The sequence below is a fragment of the Scyliorhinus torazame genome, chromosome 5 (genome assembly GCF_047496885.1).
Source record: "Scyliorhinus torazame isolate Kashiwa2021f chromosome 5, sScyTor2.1, whole genome shotgun sequence".
NCBI lineage: Eukaryota > Metazoa > Chordata > Chondrichthyes > Carcharhiniformes > Scyliorhinidae > Scyliorhinus > Scyliorhinus torazame.
The window spans coordinates 88,944,666-88,970,346 of NC_092711.1; the positions used below are offsets into that span (position 1 = coordinate 88,944,666).

The 25,681-nt window shown below is 50.1% G+C and overlaps 1 protein-coding gene across 3 annotated transcripts; it reads left to right on the forward strand.

Annotated features, from left to right (window-relative positions):
• The first annotated feature begins 2,535 nt into the window (after nt 1-2,535).
• On the forward strand, nt 2,536-25,437 carry LOC140418855 (uncharacterized). Of its 3 annotated transcripts, none has more exons than XM_072502497.1 (2): nt 2,536-2,616; nt 23,616-25,437. In XM_072502497.1, exon 2 carries the CDS (start codon nt 23,714-23,716, stop codon nt 24,719-24,721), a length of 1,008 nt encoding a protein of 335 aa, XP_072358598.1. In that variant the 5' UTR covers nt 2,536-2,616; nt 23,616-23,713; the 3' UTR covers nt 24,722-25,437. The 3 variants fall into 3 exon arrangements, with proteins under 3 accessions (XP_072358598.1, XP_072358597.1, XP_072358596.1); XM_072502496.1 differs by lacking the exon at nt 2,536-2,616 and adding an exon at nt 10,423-10,739; XM_072502495.1 differs by lacking the exon at nt 2,536-2,616 and adding an exon at nt 19,505-21,101.
• Nucleotides 25,438-25,681: the final 244 nt, after the last annotated feature.

Consider the following 25,681-nt stretch of genomic DNA (forward strand, 5'->3'; position numbering starts at 1 on the left):
TGGTCATTATTTGACTTTTAAATCCAGATTTTAAAAAACTGAATTCACATTCCACCATTCCAAATACTAAGAAGTTAATTTCTGGACTAAAGAATTGTGAGTTCTTCGACGATGTAACAAGCAAAGTGGATAATGGGGATCCTGTAGATGTAGTGTATCTGGACTTCTGGAAGGTGTTTGATAAGTTGCCACAAAGAAGGTTAATTGACAAGGTGAGATCACATGGGATTAGGGTAATTTATTAGCTTGGATAGAAGACTGGCTGAAGGACAGACGACAGAGAGTCAGGATAAATATTTCTTATTCTGGATGGCAAGATGTAACTAGTGGGCTACCACAGGGTTTGGTCCTTGGGCCCCAGTTATTTACAATCTATATTAACGACTTGGATACAGGGAAAGAAGGTTCAAAAGCCAAATTCGCAGATTACACAAATATAGGTGGGACAGTAAACTGCAATGAGAAAATAAGAACCTTACAAATGGATATCGATAGGTTAGGAGAGTGGGCCAAAATGTGGCAAATGGAGTTTAACTCCTATGCAGAGGGATCTGGGTGTCTTTGTGCATGAGTCACAGAAAACGAGCATCCAGGTGCCGCAGATAATAAGGAAAGCAAATGGAATGTTAGCAAAAGGAATTGAGTAAGGAAATGTTGTTGCAACTATACAAGGCATTGGTAATATCGCACCTGGAGTATTGTGCACAGTTTTGTCCCCTTATTTGTGAAAGATGTAGTCGTATTGGAGGCAGTTCCGAGGAGGTTCACTAGATTGATTCCAGAGATGAGGGGTTTGTCGTATGAGGAGAGATTGAACAGTTTAGGCCTATACTCTCTTTAGAAGAGTTTAGAAGAATGAGGGGAGATCTAATTGAGGTAAAGAAGATGGTAAAAGATATGGATAATGGGTGGCAAGGCAGCACAGTGGTTAGCACTGTTGATTCGCAGTGCAAGGGTTCCAGATTTGACTCCTGGTTTGGGTCACTGTCAGTGTGGAGTCTGCACATTCTCCCGGTGTCTGCGTGGGTTTCCGCCGGGCACTCCGGTTTCCTCCCACAAGTCCCAAAAGATGTGCTTATTCGGTGAATTGGACATTCTGAATTCTCCCTCTGTATTCCCAAACAGGCGCCGGAATGTGGCGACTAGGGAATTTCCACAGTAACGTCATTGCAGTGTTAATGTAAGCCTACTTGTGACAATAAAGATTATAAAGTATACATGGAGCTGATGCTTCCTCTCGTGGGGAATTTCAACCGAGAGGTCATGATCTTAGAATAAGAGGTAGCAAGTTAAAAACAGATTTGAAGAGAAACTACTTCTCCCAAAGGATTGTGAATCTGTGGAATTCGCTACCCCAGAGTGTGATGGATGTAGTGACAGTGAGTAAATTCAAGGAGGAGTTAGACAGATTTTTAATTGGTGATGGGTTGAAGGTTTATGGAGAATGCTTTATGGAGAAAGTGGAGTTGAGGCCAGGATGGAATCAGCCATGATCACATTGAAGATGTTTAGGCGCGGGAGGCTACATTTACTACTCCTGCTCCTAGGTCATGTGTTCTAGCGAGGAGATGCTCTGGCTGATTTTGCAATCCCGCTCTTGGTCTTTAGCATTGTAGGGAGCAGATGAGGAAAATATCAGCTATGATAGAATGGTGGAGCAGATTTGATGGGCCAAATGGCCTAATTCTGCTCCTGTATCTTATGAACTTATGACTGCAGTAAGAAGTCTTACACCAGGTTAAAGTCCTTACACAGGTTTGTTTCAAATCAATAGCTTTCAGAGCACTGCTCCTTCCTCCTTTAACCTGGTGTTGTAAGACTTCTTACTGTGCTCACCCCAGTTCAATGCCAGCATCTCCATATCCGAACTTATGACTGTACGAAAAGAATACTTTTCACTGTACTTCAGTACATGTGACAATAAAACAAATACAATACAAACAAGTCTTGTTTACCCATCCCCTGTGCTCACTTTCCTTTTAAGAAGTACCAAAAGTTGAAATTTTCCATTCTTCGATTCCTATAGTTGTGATCATCCTGATCTCTGTAATCTCCTCACACGCCCCTTCAAGATCTCTGCACTAATTTAATTCTGGCCACTACAGCATACCTGATTTATTCGGTCCACCATTACTGGCCTTTTATCATTTGACTGGGCCACAAGCTCTGGAATTTCCTCCTTCAAACTCTCCGACTCTCTCACTCACTTTCCTCCATTAAGATTCTCCTAATATCTCCTCATGTTGCTCAGTGTCAATTGTTATTTTATAACGTTTCTCTGCGATGTGTTAAAATGCTTGATTTTGTCAAGGCACAATAAATACGAATTATTGTCACTGCCCTGGACATGTATCATTGTTCTGCCTCATAAATAAGAATTTGTAACTCAGAGTGAGTCTGTCATGGTGAAACATTTCAAAAATATTGCAATGATGGCGACTGAGCATGCGCTCCGCTGCTGCCCCAATACAGACGGTGGATGCGCGCGCGCGCATTGCTGCTCGTGCCCCAAGAACGTTGACGAATGCGCATGCGCAGCCCCTCTAGTACGCGCGAGAGAGATGGCCGCCATTTAGTCTCGTCTGTGAGAAAGCTGCAGTCCCCTCCCCGATACCGGTAGGTTATTTTTCAGGATTTTCGGTTAATATAACATGTTTAAGAAGTGTGTCCAACGACGCGCCTAATTGAGCTCTCCCTCGGTCCTGCCATTCCCTCCTTTACGGATCATACATCCGAGAAAGAACGCCGCCATTAATCGCACTGCGCATGCTTCACTCGGCCCAGTCCCGCCTCCTTGTTCACTCCGATTGGCTGGAGGACCAGCCGATTCCCACCGGCCTTTTGAATCCACCCCTTCACCCTATTGGTCAGGAGCTGCCGTCAATCATTGCCCTGGCATTGTGAGGTATCAGGTAGAGGTCAGTGTCGGGAGGCGGGGTTTACAAATCCTCAGTGCTGCCCGAGAGCTGAATGAAACAATGAATGAAAATCGCTTATTGTCACAAGTAGGCTTCAAATGAAGTTACTGTGAAAAGCCCCTAGTCGCCACATTCCGGCGCCTGTTCGGGGAGGCTGGTACGGGAATTGAACCGTGCTGCTGGTCTGCTTTGAAAGCCAGTGATTTAGCCCAGTGTGCTAAACCAGCCCCGATGGACATTCTCCACTCTCACTATCCGCTGCTTCTGGCTCCTCTCCGCAAACAACCTCGTAGAGACCGGGGGGGGGGGGGACACTGATCCAGTGACAATGTCACTGCATTAGTAGAAAAGTCTAATGTAATCCCTCCTGTTCAAAAAGTAGGAAACTAGTTAGTTAAAGCCTGTAGTTGGGAGACTGTTGGAATCCATTATTGAGGAAGTAGTAATTGGACTTTTGGAAAGCCAAACCGCAATCCATCAGAGTCAGTGTGGCAATGAACGGACATCGCGCGACAATCACCAGGCAGGAATGTTCCCTTCCAGTCGGGGCAGCAGTCAAGGGCATTCAGCCTCTGATCTCCGGGTAAGCGTTCTCCAAGGCGGCCTTCAGGACGCGCGACAACGCAGAATCGCCGAGCAGAAGCTTATAGCCAAGTTCCGCACACATTAGTGCGGCCTCAACCGGGACCTGGGATTCATGTCGCATTACATTCATCCCCCGCCATCTGACCTGCGAAATCCTACCAACTGTCCTGGCTTGACACAATTCACACCTCTTTAACCTGGGGTTACCCCATCTCTGGATCTGTAAAGATTTAATCACCTGCTAATGCTCGCATTCCAAGCATTGTCTGGCATCTTTGAATTTGTCTATATATATGTTTCTGGAACATACCTCTTCATTCACCTGAGGAAGGAGCAGCGCTCCGAAAGCTAGTGACATCGAAACAAACCTGTTGGACTTTCACCTGATGTTGTAAGACTTTGTAGTGTGGTTTTGTAAAGGGTAAATCGTGTTTGACTCATTTGTTGGAGTTCTTGGAAGATGTAACAAGCCAGGCGGATAATGGGGGTACTGTAGATGTGTTTGGACTTCCAGAATACATTTGATAAGATGGAATTTAACATGCATAAGTGTGAGGTTATCAATTTTGGTCAGAGGAATAAAAAGGCAATTTTATTATCTAAATGGAGAGAAACTTTAGAGGACATTGGTTGGGTGTTGAATAAATATTTCACATCCGTCTCCAGCCAAGAGAATGAGGAGATAGACTTGGAACTCGGGGAGAGAAACTGTGAGGTTCTTGAGCGAATTGACAGAGGGAGTGACAAGACATTGGAAGTGTTGGCAAGCTTAAAAGTGGACAAATCTCCAGGTCTGGATGAATTGTGTCCCAGGATGCTGTGGGAGGTGAGATTGCAGGGGCCCCGACCCAAATTTTTAATTGCTCTTTAGCGACGAGGTCGGTGCTAGAGGACTGCAGATCAGCTAATATGATCCCACTATTTAAGAAAGGTTGTAGAGATAAGCCAGGGAACTAAGTACCAGTGAGTCTCGCATCAGTGGTAGGGAACCTATCGGAGAAAATTCAGAAGGAGAGAATCTATCTCCACTTGAAGAGGCAAGGTTTGATCAGGAATAGTCAGCATGGCTTTGTCAGCGGGAGGTCATGCCTAACAAATTTTGATTGATTGATTGACACCAGGTATGTCGATGGTGGTAGTGATGTAGTTTACATAGATTTCAGCAAAGCCTTTGCCAAGATCCCACATGGGAGACTTTATAAAGAAGACAAATACACATGTGATACAGAGTAACATGATAAGGTGGATTCAAAATTGGCTTGGCTGTAGGAGACAGAGGAAGATGACAGATGGCTGCTTTAGTGTCTGGAAGCCAGTGGCGTACCACAGGGATCTGCGCTGGGTCCCCTGTTGTTTGTCATTTATATAAACGCCATAGATGACGATGTGTGGGGTAGAATCATTACCTTTATGGATGTCACACAGCTTGGCCTGGTGGTTAACAGTGAGTTTGAGTGTCTTTGGTTACAGGAAGATATAGACAGGATGGTCAAATGGGCAGAAACGTGGCAGATGGAATTTAACCCTGAAAAATGTGAGGTGACACACTTTGGCAGGCGTAATTTGACAACGAAGCATTCAATGAACGGCATGACACTGGGGCGTCTGAGGAACAAAGGGACCGTGGTGTGTTTGTTCTGAGATCCCTGAAGGTGGAAGGACAGGTTAATAGGATGGTGAAAAAGGCATATGGGACACGTGTCCTTTAGCAATTGAGGCATAGATGGGGTCGCAGTGACGTCTCGGACAGTGACGTCAGCCCTCAGACCACCTTCATGTTGAATTTGGCGTCGTCCCCGTCGCCACCTCTGCCGCCCCCGCCCGCGTGCGGCACGAAGTCAACATGGATGTTGTTGTGTTTGATGGGCCCGCTGGCCCGGCTCCAGATGAAGAGTAAAGTGAAGCAGAGCGACACCACGGTGAAGAATGAGGCGAAGCCCATGGTGGTGGCCACCAGCAGCGTGTGGGTGTCGAAGGGATATCCGGGCCGTAGGCCGGCCTTGGCCCGGGAGTCGGAGCGCCCAGCCAGTCCCAGCTCCTGTAGCGAGAGCGGCCGCACCTGTAGCGAGGCCGAGGCCGTGTCGTTGCCGCCGGCGTTGCGGGCCACACAGCGATAGGTGCCGGAGTCCATGCGGCGGACCGAGGTGATCTGCAGGCTGCCGTCTGGCAGGAGGCGGCTGCGGCCCACGGCAGGTCCGGAGAGGAGCGGGGGCGCGGGGGGCAGGCTGGGGTCCGGACGTCCAGGGAGGAGGCCGCGGTCCTCGGGGTTCAGGCCCAGATTTTCAGATACTAGGCCCAGGCCCCCGGGGAGGCTCATCCCCACCCCGGGGAGGCTCATCCCCGCCTCGGGGTGGCCCAGCCGCTGGCGCCGTGGGTTGAGCCACAGGATGAGGGGCGGCGGCTGGCCGTCGGCCGAGCAGCGGAGGGTGACTGTCTGGCCCTCTCGGGGCTGCGGCCTCTTGTCGCGGATGCGGGGCCGGCGGCAACTGAAGGTGCTGGCAGGGAGGGAGCCGGCGGCCTCGGGCAGGCGGCGGCCGCGGAGGGACGGCGGGGAGGCGCAGGTGGGCGGCTGGGGGCCCAGGAAGCGGAGGCGGTGGCGCCCGCGGACGATCCAGAGCAGGCGGCAGTCGCAGGCCAGCGGGTTGAGGCCGAGGCCCAGGCTCTGGAGGGAGGCCAGCGAGCGGAAGGCAGCAGCCGGCAAGCTGGCCAACTGATTGGCCGTGACGTCCAGCAGCCGGAAGTAGACGAGGCCGCGGAAGGCGGCGTCATGGATGATGCGCAGACGGCCGCCCACCAATCGCAGCTCCTCCAGGCGGGTTACGTGCTGCAGCAGCGCTCCGCGGATGGCACTGATGGGATTATCGGAGAGGTTGAGGAAGCGCAGGTAGGCCTGAGTCCTCAGGCTGGCATAGGGGACAGTGCTGAGGTTGCAGCGGGTGATTGAGAGCCAAACCAAATTGAGGCCCTGGAGGCAATCGGGGCCTAGTTGGGCCAGTGAGGCCCAGGAGTCGATTTCCAGCAGGCGGAGGCGGGAGAGGTCCAGGAAGGGGCGGCCGGGCAGGGCGGCGGCCTTGGGGAAGGCCAGCAGGCGGAGGGCGGTCAGGTTGAGGAGGGGGGAGAGGGCAGCACCGGGTGGCCAGGTCAGCGCGGCACCGCGGACGGTGAGTTGGTTGAGGCCGCTGAGGCCGGCCCAGGCCAGCTCGGGGGAGCCCAGGCTGAGGGTGCGCAGGGCGGCCAAGCCGCGGAAGGTGTGGTCGCCGAGCAGCAGCAGCGGGTTGCCAGCCAGCTCCAGGCTGCGCAGGGCGGCCAGGCCGAGGAGGGTTCCGGGCTGCTGGTAGCGCTGTAGGTTGTGGCCGAGGCCCAGGCGCTGCAGCCGCTCCAGGGCGCCGGCCTCCAGCTCCCGCAGCCGGTTGTGGCCCAATTCCAGCTCCTCCAGCCGGCGGCTCAGGCCCCGTCCCGGGCCCCAGTCCAGCCACTCCAGCCGGTTGTCACTTAGGTCCAGCGCCCGCGTGCCAGCCGGGATCCCCCGCGGCAGCGACTCCAGCCCCCGGGACAAGCAGCTCACCGTCCGGTTGGGGCTCCAGCAGAGGCAGTCTGAGGGGCAGCCGAGCCCCGTACCCAGGAGGAGGAGCAGGGGGAGGAGAGGAGGCCTCACTGCCAGCAACAACGTCCTGCCCCACGGCCTGTAAAGCAAACAAAACAGGGGGTCAGTGAGGGGAGCTGGACCCCCCAGACACACACCCACGCACAGGACATCTCCCCCACACACAGGACACCTCCCCAGACACAAACCCCACACAGGACATTGCCCCCAGACACACACCCACACACAGGACACCTCCCCAGACACACACCCCACACAGGACACGTCCCCCACACACAGGACACCTCCCCACACACAGGACACCTCCCCAGACACACACCCCACACAGGACACGTCCCCCACACACACCCACAAACACAAGACACCTCCCCAGACACCTCCTCCCCCAGACACACACCCACACACAGGACACCTCCCCCACACACAGGACACCTCCCCCAGACACAAACCCCACACAGGACATTGCCCCCAGACACACACCCACACACAGGACACCTCCCCCACACACAGGACACCTCCCCAGACACACACCCCACACAGGACACGTCCCCCACACACAGGACACCTCCCCTAGACACACACCCACACACAGGACACCTCTCCCACACACAGGACACCTCCCCCACACACAGGACACCTCCCCAGACACACACCCCACACAGGCCATTGCCCCCAGACACACACCCACACACAGGACACCTCCCCGAGACACCCACCCACACACTGGACACCTCCCCCACACACAGGACACCTCCCCAGACACGCACCCACACACAGGACACCTCCCCAGACACACACCCACACACAGGACACCTCTCCCACACACAGGACACCTCCCCAGACACGCACCCACACACAGGACCCCCCCCACACACACAGGACACCTCCCCAAGACATGCACCCACACACAGACCACCTCCTCCAGGCACACGCCCACACACAGGACATTGCCCGCAGACACACACCCACACACAGGACACCTCCCCCTCACACAGGACACCTCCCCGAGACACACATCCACACACAAGACCCCCCCCCCCCTCCCCACACACAGGAAAACTCCCCCCAGACACACGCCCACAGGACATCTCTTTCTCCCCCTCCCTGCCTCCACACACAGGACCCCCCCACACCCAGATACAGGATGCCCCACCTCCCCCAGACACACGCCTGCGGACACAGGAACACCTTTCCCAAACGCTCACAGGAGCCCTCTCACACACAGGATCCCCGGTGTCCCGAACACCACCAGCACCAACATCGAGGGCCGAAGGGCCTGTACTGTGCTGTAATGTTCCATGTTCCCCGAGGCCTCTAGGACCCCCCTCCTCTGGAATGGACCCCTCCGGAATCCGCCCCCCCCTCCCCCCGCAGCCGCCCCCATGACACAGCCTTGTCCACCTTCCCTCTCAGATCCTCTCCACTACCCTCCACAACCCCCCCCCCACATCATCATCCCCTCTTGTTGCTTCACCTCGCTCCCACAAACGCCTTTGTGTCCTTCCCAAATTTCTATGCAAGGTCGGGCTTCGGGGTACAGAGAGAGATGGGAGGGGTTGAATATATTTGACTGAAAATCGTGATTACCTCATTAGCTTCATATTTATGGCGAAGAGCTTGAGGGTCTTCTTCGGTCCTGTTTCTGCTGACAGTCCGGGAGCAGCTTTCGCTATACAAGGAGCTACTGTCGGTTGTCAGCTTGTTTTAATGCTGCTGGGATCTGGTTACAGGTTACACACCAGCTGTAGCCTGTGGCTCAGGTTCTGGACGAGGGGCTCGATCGGGTTGCAACATAAACATTGTTCCTCCTGAATATTTAAACATTTGACATGGATAACACAGGTGCAGAAAGAGAAAACACTGGTTCAAAGTGTGAAAAGCTGGAGTGTGACCAACATTGATCTACACAGAGCAACGTGTTAGACAGGGAGTAAAGCTCCATCCTTCTACGCTGTCCCCATCAAACACTCCCAGGACAGGTACAGCACGGGGTTAGATACAGAGTAAAGCTCCCTCTACACTGTCTCCATCAAACACTCCCAGGACAGGTACAACACTGGGTTAGATACAGAGTAAACCTCCCTCTACACTCTCCCCATCAAACACTCCCAGGACAGGTACAGCACGGGGTTAGATACAGAGTAAAGCTCCCTCTAAACTGTCCCCATCAAACACTCCCAGTACAGGTACAGCACAGGGTTAGATACAGAGTAAAGCTCCCTCTGCACTGTCGCCATCAAACACTCCCAGGACAGGTACAGCACGGGGTTAGATACAGAGTAAAGCCCCCTCTACACTGTCCCCAACAAACACTCCCAGGACTGGTACATAGGAAAGGAGCAGGCCATTCAGCCCATTGAGCATGCTCTTCTCTACAATATCATGGCTGATCAGCCACTTCCATGGAAAAATAATTCCAAGTGAAAGTGGTTCTCTGAAAATTAACTCTGTTCACTGGTTAATGATTTCCCGCACACAGAGCCACTGGTTAATGATTTGCCGCACACAGAGCCACTGGTTAATGATTTCCCACACACAGAGCCACTGGTTAATGATTTGTCGCACACAGAGCCACTGGTTATTGATTTGCCGCACACAGAGCCACTGGTTAATGATTTGCCGCACACGCAGCCACTGGTTAATGATTTCCCACACACAGAGCCACTGGTTAATGATTTGCCGCACACACAGCCACTGGTTAATGATTTGCCGCACACCGATCCACTGGTTAATGATTTGCCGCACACAGAGCCACTGGTTAATGAATAGCTGCACATAGAGCCACTGGTTAATGATTTGCCGCACACAGAGCCACTGGTTAATGATTTGCCGCACACAGAGCCACTGGTTAATGATTTGCTGCACACAGAGCCACTGATTAATGATTTGCCGCACACAGAGCCACTGGTTAATGATTTGCCGCACACACAGCCACTGGTTAATGATTTGCCGCACACAGAGCCACTGGTTAATGATTTGCCGCACACAGAGCCACTGGTTAATGATTTGCCGCATACACAGCCACTAGTTAATGATTTGCCGCACACAGAGCCACTGGTTAATGATTTCCCGCACAGAGCCACTGGTTAATGATTTCCCACTCCGATTTCCGGCTGAGATTGGCGTTATTGAGTGGAGACGAGCTTAATATACCTCCCCACGGGCCGATTTGAAAGGCAGGCCGGCTTTGGGGGCTTCCTTGATGTGTGGTTTGCGGCGAGGTCCCCATCGGTTCTGTTCCCCGAGGGAAAGGCAGATGGCTGGTCCCAAGGGTGCTCCTTTCCCGGGGACACAGTTCAGATTCACTCCCTTACTCTCTGGTGGGCGCCTTAGTTTCCTGTGGAATATATGAAGAACATCTAAAGCTCATCATTTAAGTATTTCACTGAGGACCAGAACTATGTAAGGAATGACTATGCCTGTATTATTGCAGAGCTGTTAAGAAAGTCAGTAAAAGACAATCTGTTGCTGGGAGTTTGATTCTCTGGTGTCTGAAACCACAAGATTCAATGATTAGAGGCAACAAGATGAACAAGGAAACACGTCAAGGCCCAAAACTCCAGCTGGATATTCACAGGAGAAAGTCTTTTATCAAACACCTCGAATGGACAGAACAGAGAAAGATCCCAACTGTAAGAAACTCTCGAATCATTTGTAAATATCTTTCAAATGCTGACAGGTTGCATCTGTCAGTTTCCATCACATTGAAGGTTAGAGAATGGGTATTCTAGAACTAAAAAACATTAGTTAGATCACAGCTAGAGCACTTGAGTACAGTTCTGGTCACCACATTCCAGTACAATCACATTCTTCCTGGAGAGAGTACGGAAGAGGTTTTTCTGGATGTTTCCAGGATTAGGGAATTTTAACAAGAGGAACGATTGGATCGATTGTTTTCTGTGGAACAGAGGAGGCTGAGTGGACATTTAATTGAGGTGTGCAACATTGAGGGTCCCAGATATAGTGGATCAGATGGCAGAAGGACCTATTTCATGAACAAACAGATCAGTAACCTGGGGCCAGAGATTTAAGTATCTGTTGGAAGGATTAGAGGGGAATTGAGGATTTTCTTCACCCGGGGTGGTGGGGATCTGGAACTCTGTCTGAAAGGGAGGTAGAGACAGAAACCCTCATCGTATGTGGAGTTTGTGTGATCTGCAGGCTACAGACCAAGAGGTGGAAAATGGGATTAGACTGGACAAGGAATTTTCAGCCAACACAGACACAATGGGCTGAATGGCCTCTGTGCTGTAAATGTCTAGGATTCTGTGATGACAAGTGATCCTCCAGTTTTTAATCCAAGACAGACCTCAGCGCAGTCAGTTCCGCCAAATGTTGATGTGATGGATCAAGAGGTGTCAGGTGCCAGGAGCAGTGATTCAAATGGAAATATCAGTAAATCCTGATATAGTTTATCTGTATGTGGTTCCATTTTAATAACTTCTCCTGAATGTGACCCTCACCCAGGTTTCATAGGTTATCATAGAATTTACAGTGCAGAAGGAGGCCATTCGGTCCATCGAGTCTGCATCGACTCTTGGCAAGAGCACCCTACCCAAGCCCACACCTCCACCCTGTCCCTATAACCCAGTAACCCCACCCAACACTAAGGGCAATTTTGGACACGAAGGGCAATTTAGCATGGCCAGTCCACCAGACCTGCACATCTTTGGACTGTGGGAGGAAACCGGAGCACCCGGAGAAAACCCACGCACACACGGGGAGAACGTGCAGACTCCGCACAGACAGTGACCCAAGCCGGGAATCGAACATGGGACCCTTGAGCTGTGAAGCAATTGTGCTAACCACTATGCTACCGTGCTGCCCCCAATAAGAAACAACATCAAAGGGCTCATCTGGGATTTGAACCCGGGACCTCTCACATTTTCATAGAGCACAACCCCTGAAGCGAGAATCTTACCCCTGGACCAACGAGCCAGTTTTGATTTGATTTATTTATAATAATAATCCTCTGTCACAAGTAGGCTTACATTAACACAGCAATGAAGTTACTGTGAAAGCCCCTAGTCGCCACATCCCGACGCCTGTTCGGGAGAATTCAATGTCCAGGGTCAGGGTCCCAGGTTTGATTCCTGGCTTGGGTCACTGTCTATTGGAGGCTACACGTTCTCCCCGTGTCTGCGTTGGTTTCCTCCCACAAGTCCCGAAAGACGTGCTGTTGGGTAATTTGGACATTCTGAATTATCGCTCTGTGTACCCGAACAGGCGCCGGAATGTGGCAACTGGGAGCTTTTCATAGTAACTTCATTGCAGTGTTAATGTAAGCTTACTTGTGACAATACAGATTATTGTTATTATTAAGACGTGACCTTGTTTTTCAGAAGCCATTTGAGAATCTCTAATGGCTCCTTCTCCACCACAGTGATCAGAAACTGAATCTGTTAGGATCCTCAAGCATCTTCCCTGTGATTGTGGGGCCTGTCGTTCCCTGTCTCTGATTTGGAATGTGGGAACTCCGTGAGTTACCTTCCAATCTCAGGAAGCAATCCTTGACTCTTGATCTGTTGATGATGCAGCAAAGACCCAGGCTCCTGTCCCATTTCTTTACACATCCTGGTGTTGATGCTTCAGAAAATCTCTTTGCTTCAAAATATCCTGCATGTTTAGAACATGGACTGAATAACCGACTCCTGTTCCTGTTTCTGATGCCTTGATTCAATCTGAGCCCACAAATCAAAATTGCAGAAAACCAAATTATTGATGAATATTCTGTTGACAAATGGAGTCTCAGAACCATAGAATTCCTTCAGTGCAGAAGGAGGCCAATCGACCAATCAAATTGTTGCCTTTTCTTCTTTTACTCTGTCCTTTCTGTGGCTCAGTTCCAATGATGGCAATCAGTGAGTTTGCCCTTCTTTCTATGTTATCTATATTCTAATGCTTCGCGTCGCCAGGAATCAAATGATACCACCACAAGGTTCAACCGGCTATCGACCAAAGAGCCAAACACCAGTTAGTTAGTTCAAGGTCAAGGCTATTTTATTTACACACAATTAGTCATGCAACATAAACACTACTAGTTAACTACACCTATCGACTATGACAACCTGTACTTGACTTCGGACACCCGGTTTAGGTCAGAGAAACAGTAGCCACTGGTCGATTCTGGATCTATCGAGTCCGAAGGAGTAACTGCTGCTCAGCGGGACTCATCCGTCTGGTAGCGAGCGTTAAACTTGGACTTGCTTCTGGTGTTGTTGCAATTGGAGATGGCCGGACCGGGGTACCAGGTCCAAGAGAGGACGAACATGTGGCAAACTCTTCTTATACTTGGGGGGTTTTCGTGCTCTTTTGGGCGGTCCTTCAGTTTGGACCCTACTAATTGGGTGATCCCTGATCACTGTGTTCGATTCCTAACCAATAAGGTGAATAACCTGTAACTCCAGCATTGTGGGAGCACCTTCACCACACAGACTGCAGCGGGTCAAGAAGGTCAAACATCATCTTCTCCACAGGTAACTGGGGATGGGGAATATTTGCTGCTGGTCTTGTTGGTGAAAGGACAGGGGAGTGGGAGGAGCTGATTTGCTCTGGCAAAGAGAGCCAGCACAAACAGGACGGGCTGAATGGCCTCAATCTGCATTGTAACCGTTCAATGATTCACTGATAAAGAAGCGACGCTGGAGACCAGGGAACAACCTCTGGAACCAATGACCAACCTGATACAAAGCGGCTCTTCATTGATCTGGGAGCTGCGGCCCTGGTCGGTGTAAACGGGGGGAGGGGGGGTCCGCTCAGTTTATTCCCGTGGTTTCCGGAGCCTCTCCGTCCACCCACCGGATCCTCCGCCCCACCATCCCCCCCTTTACCCATTGTGGACCCGTCTGCCCATCACCCGCACTGCGCATGCTTCACTCACAGTCCAGCCCCGCCCCTCACTCGCTACCATCGGTTGGAGGACCAGCTGCTCCCATCTGGTCCGCCAGGCCAACCCTCACAATTCCTATTGGTCCGGTACCGCCGCCAATCACTCACTGGGCACTGTCACCGTTCGGGCTGTGCCCGGCGCATCTGCAGTTCAGGTTGTCGCTGACGATGCGAGGAGCGGGAAAGAAATAATCAAGCAACTTTCAGGATTGTAGCCGGGAGCAATAGAAGCTGCGGAGTGAGCCGGGAGGCTTCATAAATACCCCGTGGAGGCTTCAACTCCCGAGGAAAATGTTAACGGTCCAGTCTTAAACAGCACCGAATAGAGTGAGAGCTGAGCGGTGACAGGCCCGGGTTACCGGTCGCCATCTTTACAGAGGACAAGGTGCCTGGACCGGATGGCAACTCTCCCGGATTGACTGACTGGAGTCTCCAGGATTTTATTTCAATCATTTGTGGGAGTCACTGGCTGGGCCAACATTTATTGCCCATCCCTAATTTCCCTTAAACTGAGTGGCTTGCTCAGCCATCTCATAGAACATTACAGCGCAATACAGGCCCTTTGGCCCTCGATGTTGCGCCGACCTGTGAAACCACTCTAAAGCCCATCTACACTATTCCCTTATTGTCCATATGTCTATCCAATGACCATTTGAATGTCCTTAGTGTTGGCGAGTCCACTACTGTAGCAGGCAGGGCATTCCACGCCCTTACTACTCTCTGAGTAAAGAACCTACCTCTGACATCTGTCTTATATCTATCTCCCCTCAATTTAAAGGTATGCCCCCTCGTGCTAGACATCACCATCCGAGGAAAAAGGCTCTCACTGTCCACCCTATCCAATCCTCTGATCATCTTGTATGCCTCAATTAATTCACCTCTCAACCTTCTTCTCTCTAACGAAAACAGCCATATGTCCCTCAGCCTTTCCTCATAAGATCTTCCCTCCATACCGGCAACATTCTGGTAAATCTCCTCTGCACCCTTTCCAATGCTTCCACATCCTTCCTATAATGCGGCAACCAGAATTGCACGCAATACTCCAAATGCGGCCGCACCAGAGTGTTGTATAGCTGCAACATGACCTCATGGCTCCTAAACTCAATCCCTCTACCAATAAAAGCGAACACACCGTACACCTTCTTAACAACCCTCTCAACCTGGGTGGCAACTTTCAGGGATCTATGTACATGGACACCGAGATCTCTCTGCTCATCCACACTGCCAAGAATCTTACCATTAGCACAGTACTCAGTCTTCCTGTTATTCCTTCCAAAATGTATCACCTCACACTTTTCTGCATTAAACTGCATTTGCCATCTCTCAGCCCAGCGCTACAGCTTATCTATGTCCCTCTGTAACTTGTAACATCCTTCCGCACTGTCCACAACTCCACCGACTTTAGTGTCATCTGCAAATTTACTCACCCATCCTTCTACGCCCTCCTCCAGGTCATTTATAAAAATGACAAACAGTAGTGGCCCCAAAACAGATCCTTGTGGTACACCACTAGTAACTGGACTCCAGTCTGAACATTTCCCATCAACCACCACCCTTTGTCTTCTTCCAGCTAGCCAATTTCTGATCCAAACTGCTAAATCACCCTGAATCCCATGCCTCCGTATTTTCTGCAGTAGCCTACCTTGGGGAACCTTATCAAACGCTTTACTGAAATCCATATGCACCGCATCAACTGCTTTACCCTCATCCACCTGTTTGGTCACCTTCTCAAAGAACTCTACAAGGTGTGTGAGGCACGACCTACCCTTCACAAAACCATGTTGACTATCTCTAATCAAATTATTCCTTTCCAGATGATTATACATCCTATCTCTTCGAAACCTTTCCAAGATTTTTCCCACAACAGAAGTAAGGCTCACTGGTCTATAGTTACCGGGGTTATCTCTACTCCCCTTCTTGAACAAGGGGACAACATTTGCTATCCTCCAGTCTTCTGGCACTATTCCTGCAGACAAAGATGACTTAAAGATCAAGGCCAAAGGCTCAGCAATCTCCTCCCTAGCTTCCCAGAGAATTCTAGGACAAATCCCATCCGGCCCAGGTGACTTATCTATTTTCACACTTTCCAGAATTGCTAACACCTCTTCCTTATGAACCTCAAGCCCTTCTAGTCTCGTAGCCTGAATCTCAGTATTCTCCTCGACAACATTGTCTTTTTCCTGTGTGAATACTGACGAAAAATATTCATTTAGCACCTCTCCTATCTCCTTGGACTCCAAGCACAACTTCCCACTACTGTCCTTGACTGGCCCTACACTTACCCTAGTCATTCTTTTATTCCTGACATATCTATAGAAAGCTTTAGGGTTATCCTTGATCTTACCTGCCAAAGACTTCTCATGTCCCCTCCTGGCTCTTCTTAGCTCTCTCTTTAGGTCCTTCCTAGCTAACCTGTAACTCTCGAGCGCCCTAACTGAACCTTCATGTCTCATCTTTACACAAGCCTCCTTCTTCCTCTTGACAATTGTTTTGACTGCTTTAGTAAACCACGGTTCTCTCACTCGACCACTTCCTCCCTGACTGGTACATACTTATCAAGGACACGCAGTAGCTGTTCCTTCAACAAGCTCCACCTTTCCATTGTGCCCATCCCCTGCAGTTTTTCCCTCCATCCGATGTATCCTAAGTCTTGCCTCATCGCATCATAATTGCCTTTCCCCAGATATAACTCTTGCCCTGCGGTATATACCTATCCCTTTCCATCACAAAAGTAAACGTAATCGAATTGTGCTCACCTACCTTCAAATCTAACACCTGTCGTGGTTCATTACCCAGTACCAAATCCAATATGGCCTCGCCTCTCGTTGGCCTATCTACATACTGTATCAGGAAACCCTCCTGCACACATTGGACAAAAACGGACCCATCTAATTTACTCGAACTATAGCGTTTCCAGTCAATATTTGGAAAGTTAAAGTCCCCCATAACAACTACCCTGTTGCTTTCGCTCCTATCCAGAATCATCTTTGCAATCCTCTCCTCTACATCTCTGGAACTTTTCGGGGGCCTATAGAAAACCCCTAGCAGGGTGACCTCTCCTTTCCTGTTTCTAACCTCAGCCCCTACTACCTCAGTAGATGAGTCCTTATCAAACGTCCTTTCTGCCACCGTAATACTGTCCTTGACTAACAATGCCACCCCTCCCCCTCTTTTACCACCTTCCCTGAGCTTACTGAAATATCTAAATCCCGGCACCTGCAACAACCATTCCTGTCCCTGCTCTATCCATGTCTCCGAAATGGCCACAACATCGAAGTCCCAGGTACCAACCCATGCCGCAAGTTCACCCACCTTATTCCGGATGCTCCTGGCATTGAAGAAGACACATAGAACATAGAACAATACAACGCAGTACAGGCCCTTCAGCCCACGATGTTGCACCGAAACAAAAGCCATCTAACCTACACTATGCCATTATCATCGATATGTTTATCCAATAAACTTTTAAATGCCCTCAATGTTGGCGAGTTCACTACTGTAGCAGGTAGGGCATTCCACGGCCTCACTATTTGCGTAAAGAACCTACCTCTGACCTCTGTCCTATATCTATTACCCCTCAGTTTAAAGCTATGTCCCCTCGTGCCAGCCATTTCCATCCGCGGGAGAAGGCTCTCACTGTCCACCCTATCCAACCCCCTGATCATTTTGTATGCCTCTATTAAGTCTTCTCTTAACCTTCTTCTCTCCAACGAAAACAACCTCAAGTCCATCAGCCTTTCCTCATAAGATTTTCCCTCCATACCAGGCAACATCCTGGTAAATCTCCTCTGCACCCGCTCCAAAGCCTCCACGTCCTTCCTATAATGCGGTGACCAGAACTGTACGCAATACTCCAAATGCGGCCGTACCAGAGTTCTGTACAGCTGCAACATGACCTCCTGACTCCGGAACTCAATCCCTCTACCAATAAAGGCCAACACTCCATAGGCCTTCTTCACAACCCTATCAACCTGGGTGGCAACTTTCAGGGATCTATGTACATGGACACCTAGATCCCTCTGCTCATCCACACTTTCAAGAACTTTATCATGAGCCAAATATTCCGCATTCCTGTTATTCCTTCCAAAGTGAATCACCTCACACTTCTCTACATTAAACTCCATTTGCCACCTCTCAGCCCAGCTCTGCAGCTTATCTATATCCCTCTGTAACCTGCTACATCCTTCCACACTATCGACAACACCACCGACTTTAGTATCGTCTGCAAATTTACTCACCCACCCTTCTGCGCCTTCCTCTAGGTCATTGATAAAAATGACAAACAGCAACGGCCCCAGAACAGATCCTTGTGGTACTCCACTTGTGACTGAACTCCATTCTGAACATTTCCCATCAACCACCACCCTCAGTCTTCTTTCAGCTAGCCAATTTCTGATCCACATCTCTAAATCACCCTCAATCCCCAGCCTCCGTATTTTCTGCAATAGCCTACCGTGGGGAACCTTATCAAACGCTTTGCTGAAATCCATATACACCACATCAACTGCTCTACCCTCGTCTACCTGTTCAGTCACCTTCTCAAAGAACTCGATAAGGTTTGTGAGGCATGACCTACCCTTCACAAAGCCATGCTGACTATCCCTGATCATATTATTCCTATCTAGATGATTATAAATCTTGTCTCTTATAATCCCCTCCAAGACTTTACCCACTACAGACGTGAGGCTCACCGGTCTATAGTTGCCGGGGTTGTCTCTGCTCCCCTTTTTGAACAAAAAACACACTTTTGAACAAAAAACACACTTTAAACCACCTTCCTGCTTGCCGGTACACTCCTGCAACTTTGAAACCCTACTCATGACCTCACTACTCTCAACCTCCTGTATACTGGAGCTATAATTCAGGTTCCCAAGCTCCTGCTGAACTAGTTTAAACCCTCCCGAAGAGCATTAGCAAATTTCCCCCCCAGAATATTGGTACCCCTCTGGTCCAGGTGCAGACCATCGCGTTTGTAGTGGTCCCACTGACCCCAGAATGAGCCCTAATTATCCAGAAATCTGAAACCCTCCCTCCTGAACCATCCCTGTAGCCACGTGTTCAACTCCTCTCTCTCCCTATTCCTCGTCTCACTATCACATGGCACGGGTACCAACCCAGAGATAATAACTCTGTTTGTCCTAGATCTAAGTTTCCACCCTAGCTCCCTGAATTCCTGCCTTACATCCCCATCCCTTTTACTACCTATGTTGTTGGTACCTATGTGGACCACGACTTGGGGCTGCTCCCCCTCCCACTTAAGGATCCCGAAAACACGATCCGAGACATCACGCACCCTGGCACCTGGGAGGCAACACACCAACCGTGAGTCTCTCTCGTTCCCACAGAATCTCCTATCTATCCCCCTAACTATGGAGTCTCCAATGACTAATGCTCTACTCCTCTCCCCCCTTCCCTTCTGAGCAACAGGGACAGACTCTGTGCCAGAGACCTGTACCCCATGGCTTAACCCTGGTAAGTTTCCCCCCCCCCCCCCCCCCCCCCCCAACAGTATCCAAAGCGGTATACTTGTTACTAAGGGGAACGGGCCACAGGGGATCCCTGTACTGACTGCTTCCTCCCAGCCCCTCTCACCGTCACCCATCTATCTTTATTCTTCGGAGTAACTACATCCCTGAAGCTTCTATCTTTGACCAACTCTGCCTCCCGAATGATCCGAAGTTCATCCAACTCCAGCTCCAGTTCCCTAACGTGGTTTCTGAGGAGCTGGAGATGGGTGCACTTCCCACAGATGAAGTCAGCAGGGACACTGACGGCGTCCCTCACCTCAAACATTCTGCAGGAGGAACATTGCACTACCTACCCTGTCATCCCTCTAGATAAAAAAAGGAAAGAAAGAGCTTACCTGTTATTCACTCCCCTTCTCAGCAAGCACTCACTCAGCAACCTCTGCGCCCCGCACGATAACACATGAGGGAAAATAAATAAAAACTACTTACCAGTCACCAGCCAATTCCTTACCTGCAGGCTGTGACATCACGGTTCAACTTTCCACTTCTACATGCCCTCGAGCCTTCCTCTTGATCCTTACAGCGGTTCGTTTTTTTGGTTAGAGGAGGGGGTAGGGAGGGAAACACTGAAGAAATGTTTCAGGTTTAAGTGTCACTTGACAAGAGCTCCTCCACAAACCACCTCAAAGTTAGGGTGAGCACACAGACGTATGCTAATTTCCCCTGCAACGGTCAATCAGCAGCTCCGCTGTACTGCCCTCTGCTGGATGCTTGTCTTCACTTGAACAGCTACGGTCTCTTGTTCAGGTACGCCTCCAAGTTAGGGTGAGCACACGGACGTATGCAAATCTCCCCTGCAACGGCCAATCAGCAGCTCCGCTCTACTATCCTCTGCTGGATGCTTGTCTTCACTTGAACAGCTAGGGTCTCTTGTTCAGGTACGTCTCCAAGTTAGGGTGAGCGCACGGACGTATGCAAATTTCCACTGCAACGGCCAATCAGCAGCTCCGCTCTACTGCCCTCTGCTGGATGCCCGTCTTCACTTGAACAGCTAGGCTCTCTTGTTCAGGTACGCCTCCAGGTTAGGGTGAGCACACGGACATATGCAAATTCCCCCTGCAACGGCCAATCAGCAGCTCCGTTCTACTGCCCTCTGCTGGATGCTTGTCTTCACTTGAACAGCTAGGGTCTCTTGCTCAGGTACGCCTCCAAGTTAGGGTGAGCACATGGACGTATGCAAATTTCCCCAGCAACGGCCAATCAGCAGCTCCGCTCTACTGCCCTCTGCTGGATGCTTGTCTTCACTGGAACAGCTCGGGTCTCTTGTTCAGGTACGGCTCCAAGTTAGGGTGAGCACACGGACGTATGCAAATTCCCCCTGCAACGGCCAATCAGCAGCTCCGCTCTCCTGCCCTCTGCTGGATGCTTGTCTTCACTTGAACAGCTAGGGTCTCTTGTTCATGTACGCCTCCAAGTTAGGGTGAGCACACGGACGTATGCAAATTTCCCCAGCAACGGCCAATCAGCAGGTCCGCTCTACTACCCTCTGCTGGATCCTACTGCCCTCTGCTGGATCTCGGAGGGCATTTAAAGAGTCAACCACATTGCTGTGGTTTGGAATCGTGTCGGCCAGACCAGGTAAGGATGGCAGATTTTCTTTTCTGTTCATTCACGGGATGTGGGTGTCGCTGGCTGGGCCAGCATCACTAATTGCCCTTGAACTGAGTGCATCGCAGAGAGCATTTTAAGAGTCAGCTGACTGTGGATCTGGAGTCACATGTAGGCCAGACAGAGATTTCCTTCACTGAAGGACATGAGTGAACCAACAAGCGACAATGGTTTCATGGTCATCAGTAAACTTTCAATCAATTCAAATGTTACCGTCTGTCTTGGTGAGCCTGCTCCTTACACACAAACTGGGAGTCGGCCCCTCGAGCCTGCTCCTTACACACAAACTGGGAGTCGGCCCCTCGAGCCTGCTCCTTACACACAAACTAGGAGTCGGCCCCTCGAGCCTGCACCTTACACACAAACTGGGAGTCGGCCCCTCGAGCCTGCTCCTTACACACAAACTGGGAGTCGGCCCCTCGAGCCTGCTCCTTACACACAAACTAGGAGTCGGCCCCTCGAGCCTGCACCTTACACACAAACTGGGAGTCGGCCCCTCGAGCCTGCTCCTTACACAAACTGGGAGTCGTCCCCTCAGGTCTGCTCCAGTATTCAATAAGTTTGCGGCTGATCTAATTTAAAAAAAAGAATTTTGAATACCTATTTCTTTTATTTTCTAATATTGTTCCCTTAAATTTAAAGTACCCAATTCTTTTCTTCTTCCCAATTAAAAGGCAATTTATTGTGGCTAATTTACCTACCCGGCACATCTTTGGGTTGTGAGGGTGAGACCCACGCAGACATGGGGAGAATGTGCAAACTCTACCTGGACAGTGACTCGGGGCTGTGATCGGACCCATGAGGCAGCAGTGCTAACCACTGCGCCACCGTGCTGCCCCATTGGCAGATCTAATTTTAACCTCAATTCCACATTCTGGCCAACACCGATAACCTTTCACCTCCTTGCTTATCAAGAATCTATCCAGCTCTGCCTTAAAAATATCCAAGAACACTGCTTCCACTGCCTTTTAAAGATGTGTTCCAAAGTCATAGAATCTCTACAGTGCAGATTGACCCCATTCAGCCCATCGAGTCCGCATCAACCCTCCGAAAGAGCTACCCACCCCACCCTCATAATCCCACCCAACGTGCACATTGTTGGAGACTCAGGGCCATTTAAGCATGGCCAATCCAGCAAACCTGCAGACCTTTGAACTGTGGGAGGAAATCGGATCACCCGGAGGAAACCCACACAGATACAGGGAGAACGTGTAAACGCCACACAGTCACCCAGGGTCGGAATTGAACCCGGGACCAGAAGAGAAAATGCAGGAAAATCTCAGCAGGTCTGGCAGCATCAGTGGGGAGAGAAAGGAGCTCACATTTCGATTCCAGATGACTCTTTGTCAAAGCTAAAAGACAGAGAAAGTGGGAGATATTTATACTGTAGGTGAGGGAATGAAAGATGAGTCATAGACTGGGTCCCTGGTGCTGTGAGGCAACAATGCTAACCACTGTGCCACACCCTGTCCTACAACCCTCAAGAGAAAAAATATCCTTATCCCCATCTGAAATGGGTGGCCCTTTATTTTGCAACAGTAACCCCCCTGTTCTAGATTCTCCCACAAGAGGAAACATTCTCACCACATCCACCCTGTCAAGACCCCTCAGCATCTTATATAGTTCAATCCAGGTTTTACCCAAAACTTTACATCTGTGTCCCGACTGCTTGTACGATCAGTGAATAGAAACAGTTTCTTTGCCCACCCGATGGAAATCTGGCCTAAGGTTTTGTCCCTGAATCAAGTCGCCCTCAACCTCCTTTGCTGGAACCATCTGATAAATCTCCTCTGCACCTTCTCCAAGAATTTTCACATTCTTCCTGACGAGTGGTGACCAGAGCTTTATAAAGATTCAGAGAATAGAAGTAGAACCATAGAATTCCCACAGAGCAGGAGGCCATTCGGCCCATCAAGTCTGCACCGATTCTCTGAAAGGGCACCCTGCCTAGGCCCACACCCCTACCCTGACCTTGTAACCCCATAGCCCCACCGAACCTGCACATTCCTGGACACTAAGGGGAAATTTATCAAGGCCAATCCACCTAACTTGCCCTTCTTCAGACTGTGGGAGGAAACCTGAGCACCGGGTGGAAACCCATGCAGTCACTGGGAGAAAGTGCAAGCTCCACACACACAGTTGCCAAGGCCGGAATTGAACCCGGGTCCCTGGCACTGTGAGGCAGCAGTGCTAATCACTGTGTCACCGGAAGCCTGGCTTCCCTGTTTCGGAATCAATATTACTGTTTATGAAGCTCAAGATCGAATTTGCTTTGCCATCTATTCTCTTTAATATGTCGTGTAGATATACAAAATCCCTCTTCACCTCTTTCTCTCTCCTCCCAAAGGGGCCAGTTGGGTGTTTATAGTCACTTTTGTTCCCAGTGCCGGCCCCACAAATGGCCAGATTCATTCAGCTCAATTTCACAACCTGCCTTTGTGTTTTTGTGGGTTCTTTCTCACTCTATTTTCTGTTTTGAATCAGTTTCACCGGGTGTTCGAAGGAAAGGCTTCAACGTCCGGAAACACAAACCAAGCATCACATCAGGATCTGACAGAGCCTCAATTTATCATATCCTGAATATGGAAGGAAAAAGCATCGTTCACAGTGGGGAGAAACCGGACACGTCATCAGGCCTCACATGCCACAAATGCAGTCACACGGAGAAGAAACCGTGGAAATGTGCGGACTGTGGGAAAGGATTCACTTACCCATCCCAGCTGGAAATTCATCGACGCAGTCACACTGGGGAGAGACCATTCACCTGCTCCAAGTGTGGGAAGAGATTCACTCAGTCATCCAGCCTGTCCACACACCAGCAAATACACACTGGGCAGAGACTGTTCACCTGCTCCATGTGTGGGAAGGCATTCAGTGATGCATCCAACCTGCTGAGACACCAGCCAGTTCACACTGGGGAGAGGCCGTTCACCTGCTCTCAGTGTGGGAAGGGATTCACTCAGTTGTCCACTCTGTCCGGACACCAGCAAGTTCACACTGGGGAGAGACCATTCACCTGCTCCAAGTGTGGGAAGGCATTCAGTGATACATCCAACCTGCTGAAACACGAGCGAGTTCACACTGGGGAGAGACCGTTCACCTGTTCAGAGTGTGGGAAGGGATTCACTCAGTCATCCAACCTGCAGAATCACCAGCGAATTCACACTGGGGAGAGGCCATTTGCCTGCGCTCAGTGTGGGAAGAGATTCACTCGATCATATGACCTGCAGAGCCACCAGCGAGTTCACACTGGGGAGAGACCATTCACCTGCTCCGAGTGTGGGAAGGGATTCACTCGGTCATCCCACCTGCTGATTCACCAGCGAATTCACACTGGGGAGAGGCCGTTCACCTGCTCTCAGTGTGGGAAGGGATTCATTCAGTTGTCCACTCTGTCCGGACACCAGCAAGTTCACACTGGGGAGAGACCATTCACCTGCTCCAAGTGTGGGAAGTCTTTCACTCGGTCATCCCACTTGCTGAGACACGAGCGAGTTCACACTGGGGAGAAGCCATTCGCCTGCTCAGAGTGTGGGAAGGGATTCACTCAGTCATCCAACCTGCAGCAGCATCAACGAGGCCACAAGTAACCACAGTGAATGATTTTGTTGTTAATTCCACATTCAGGACTGAACTATGTTCATTTCTGCTGATAACAAACTCCAGCCCATTTACAGGGGCTAATATTCTAGCTAAAAGTCAAATAAATTAGATTGGTGTTAAATACACAGTGTGTTGAAACTTTCCAATATCTCTGACACAAGTTAGTTCCTTTTGAAGTACTCTCGCTCTCCCCTGTCTCTTCCATCCTCGCCTCCAACAAGAAGTGTGAGGAGCTTGTGGAGCTTCTTTGTGACTGAGATTGTGTAAATCCGATCAACTGCCTCTGCTGCTGAGAGTTTGGCTGATGATCGATAAATGAGAGTTTGGCTGATGATCGATAAATGAGAGTTTGGCTCAAGATGGATTGGAACTTTATGGGAAAAACAAAATGTTAGGTAAAGCTTTGTGTGAAGAAATGTCAAGACAGGCTTCTGGTAGCAAAAATGTATCACTTGTTTTTGAACCAGACAAACTGCAATAACGGCCTTGGGAATGGGTGCACTAGGCTTAAAGATAATTATAATTGAGGGGGCTGAATTATAATTGAGCTGAGAGCACAGATAGGAATGCGAGGGAGCTGCCCTCAGAAATGAACCAAAAATGTATAAATCCTGCTGTTAGATGTATTGACTTTGGCTTGCTATTGTGACTCTCGAGACACAGTGGTTTTAGCCCCGGCCGAGAAATAAACATGTTAAAGTTACGAGGTGTTCGACTGATCATTTCATCCGGACTGGCTGCAAAAGAATCCTCATCTGGTGTCAGAAGTGGGATTTCACAGGAGCCTTCCTGGAACCTGACGGCGTAACAGACTGATCGCATTCGGACGCTGAGGAGGGACTTGCGCACCAAACGTGAGTACTCTTGTTACCACTTTGGTTTCCCCCTCTGCTGTCCCGAGTGTGGCCACGCCCTGCTGTTCGGTTTCGGTGGAGACTCTGACGAAA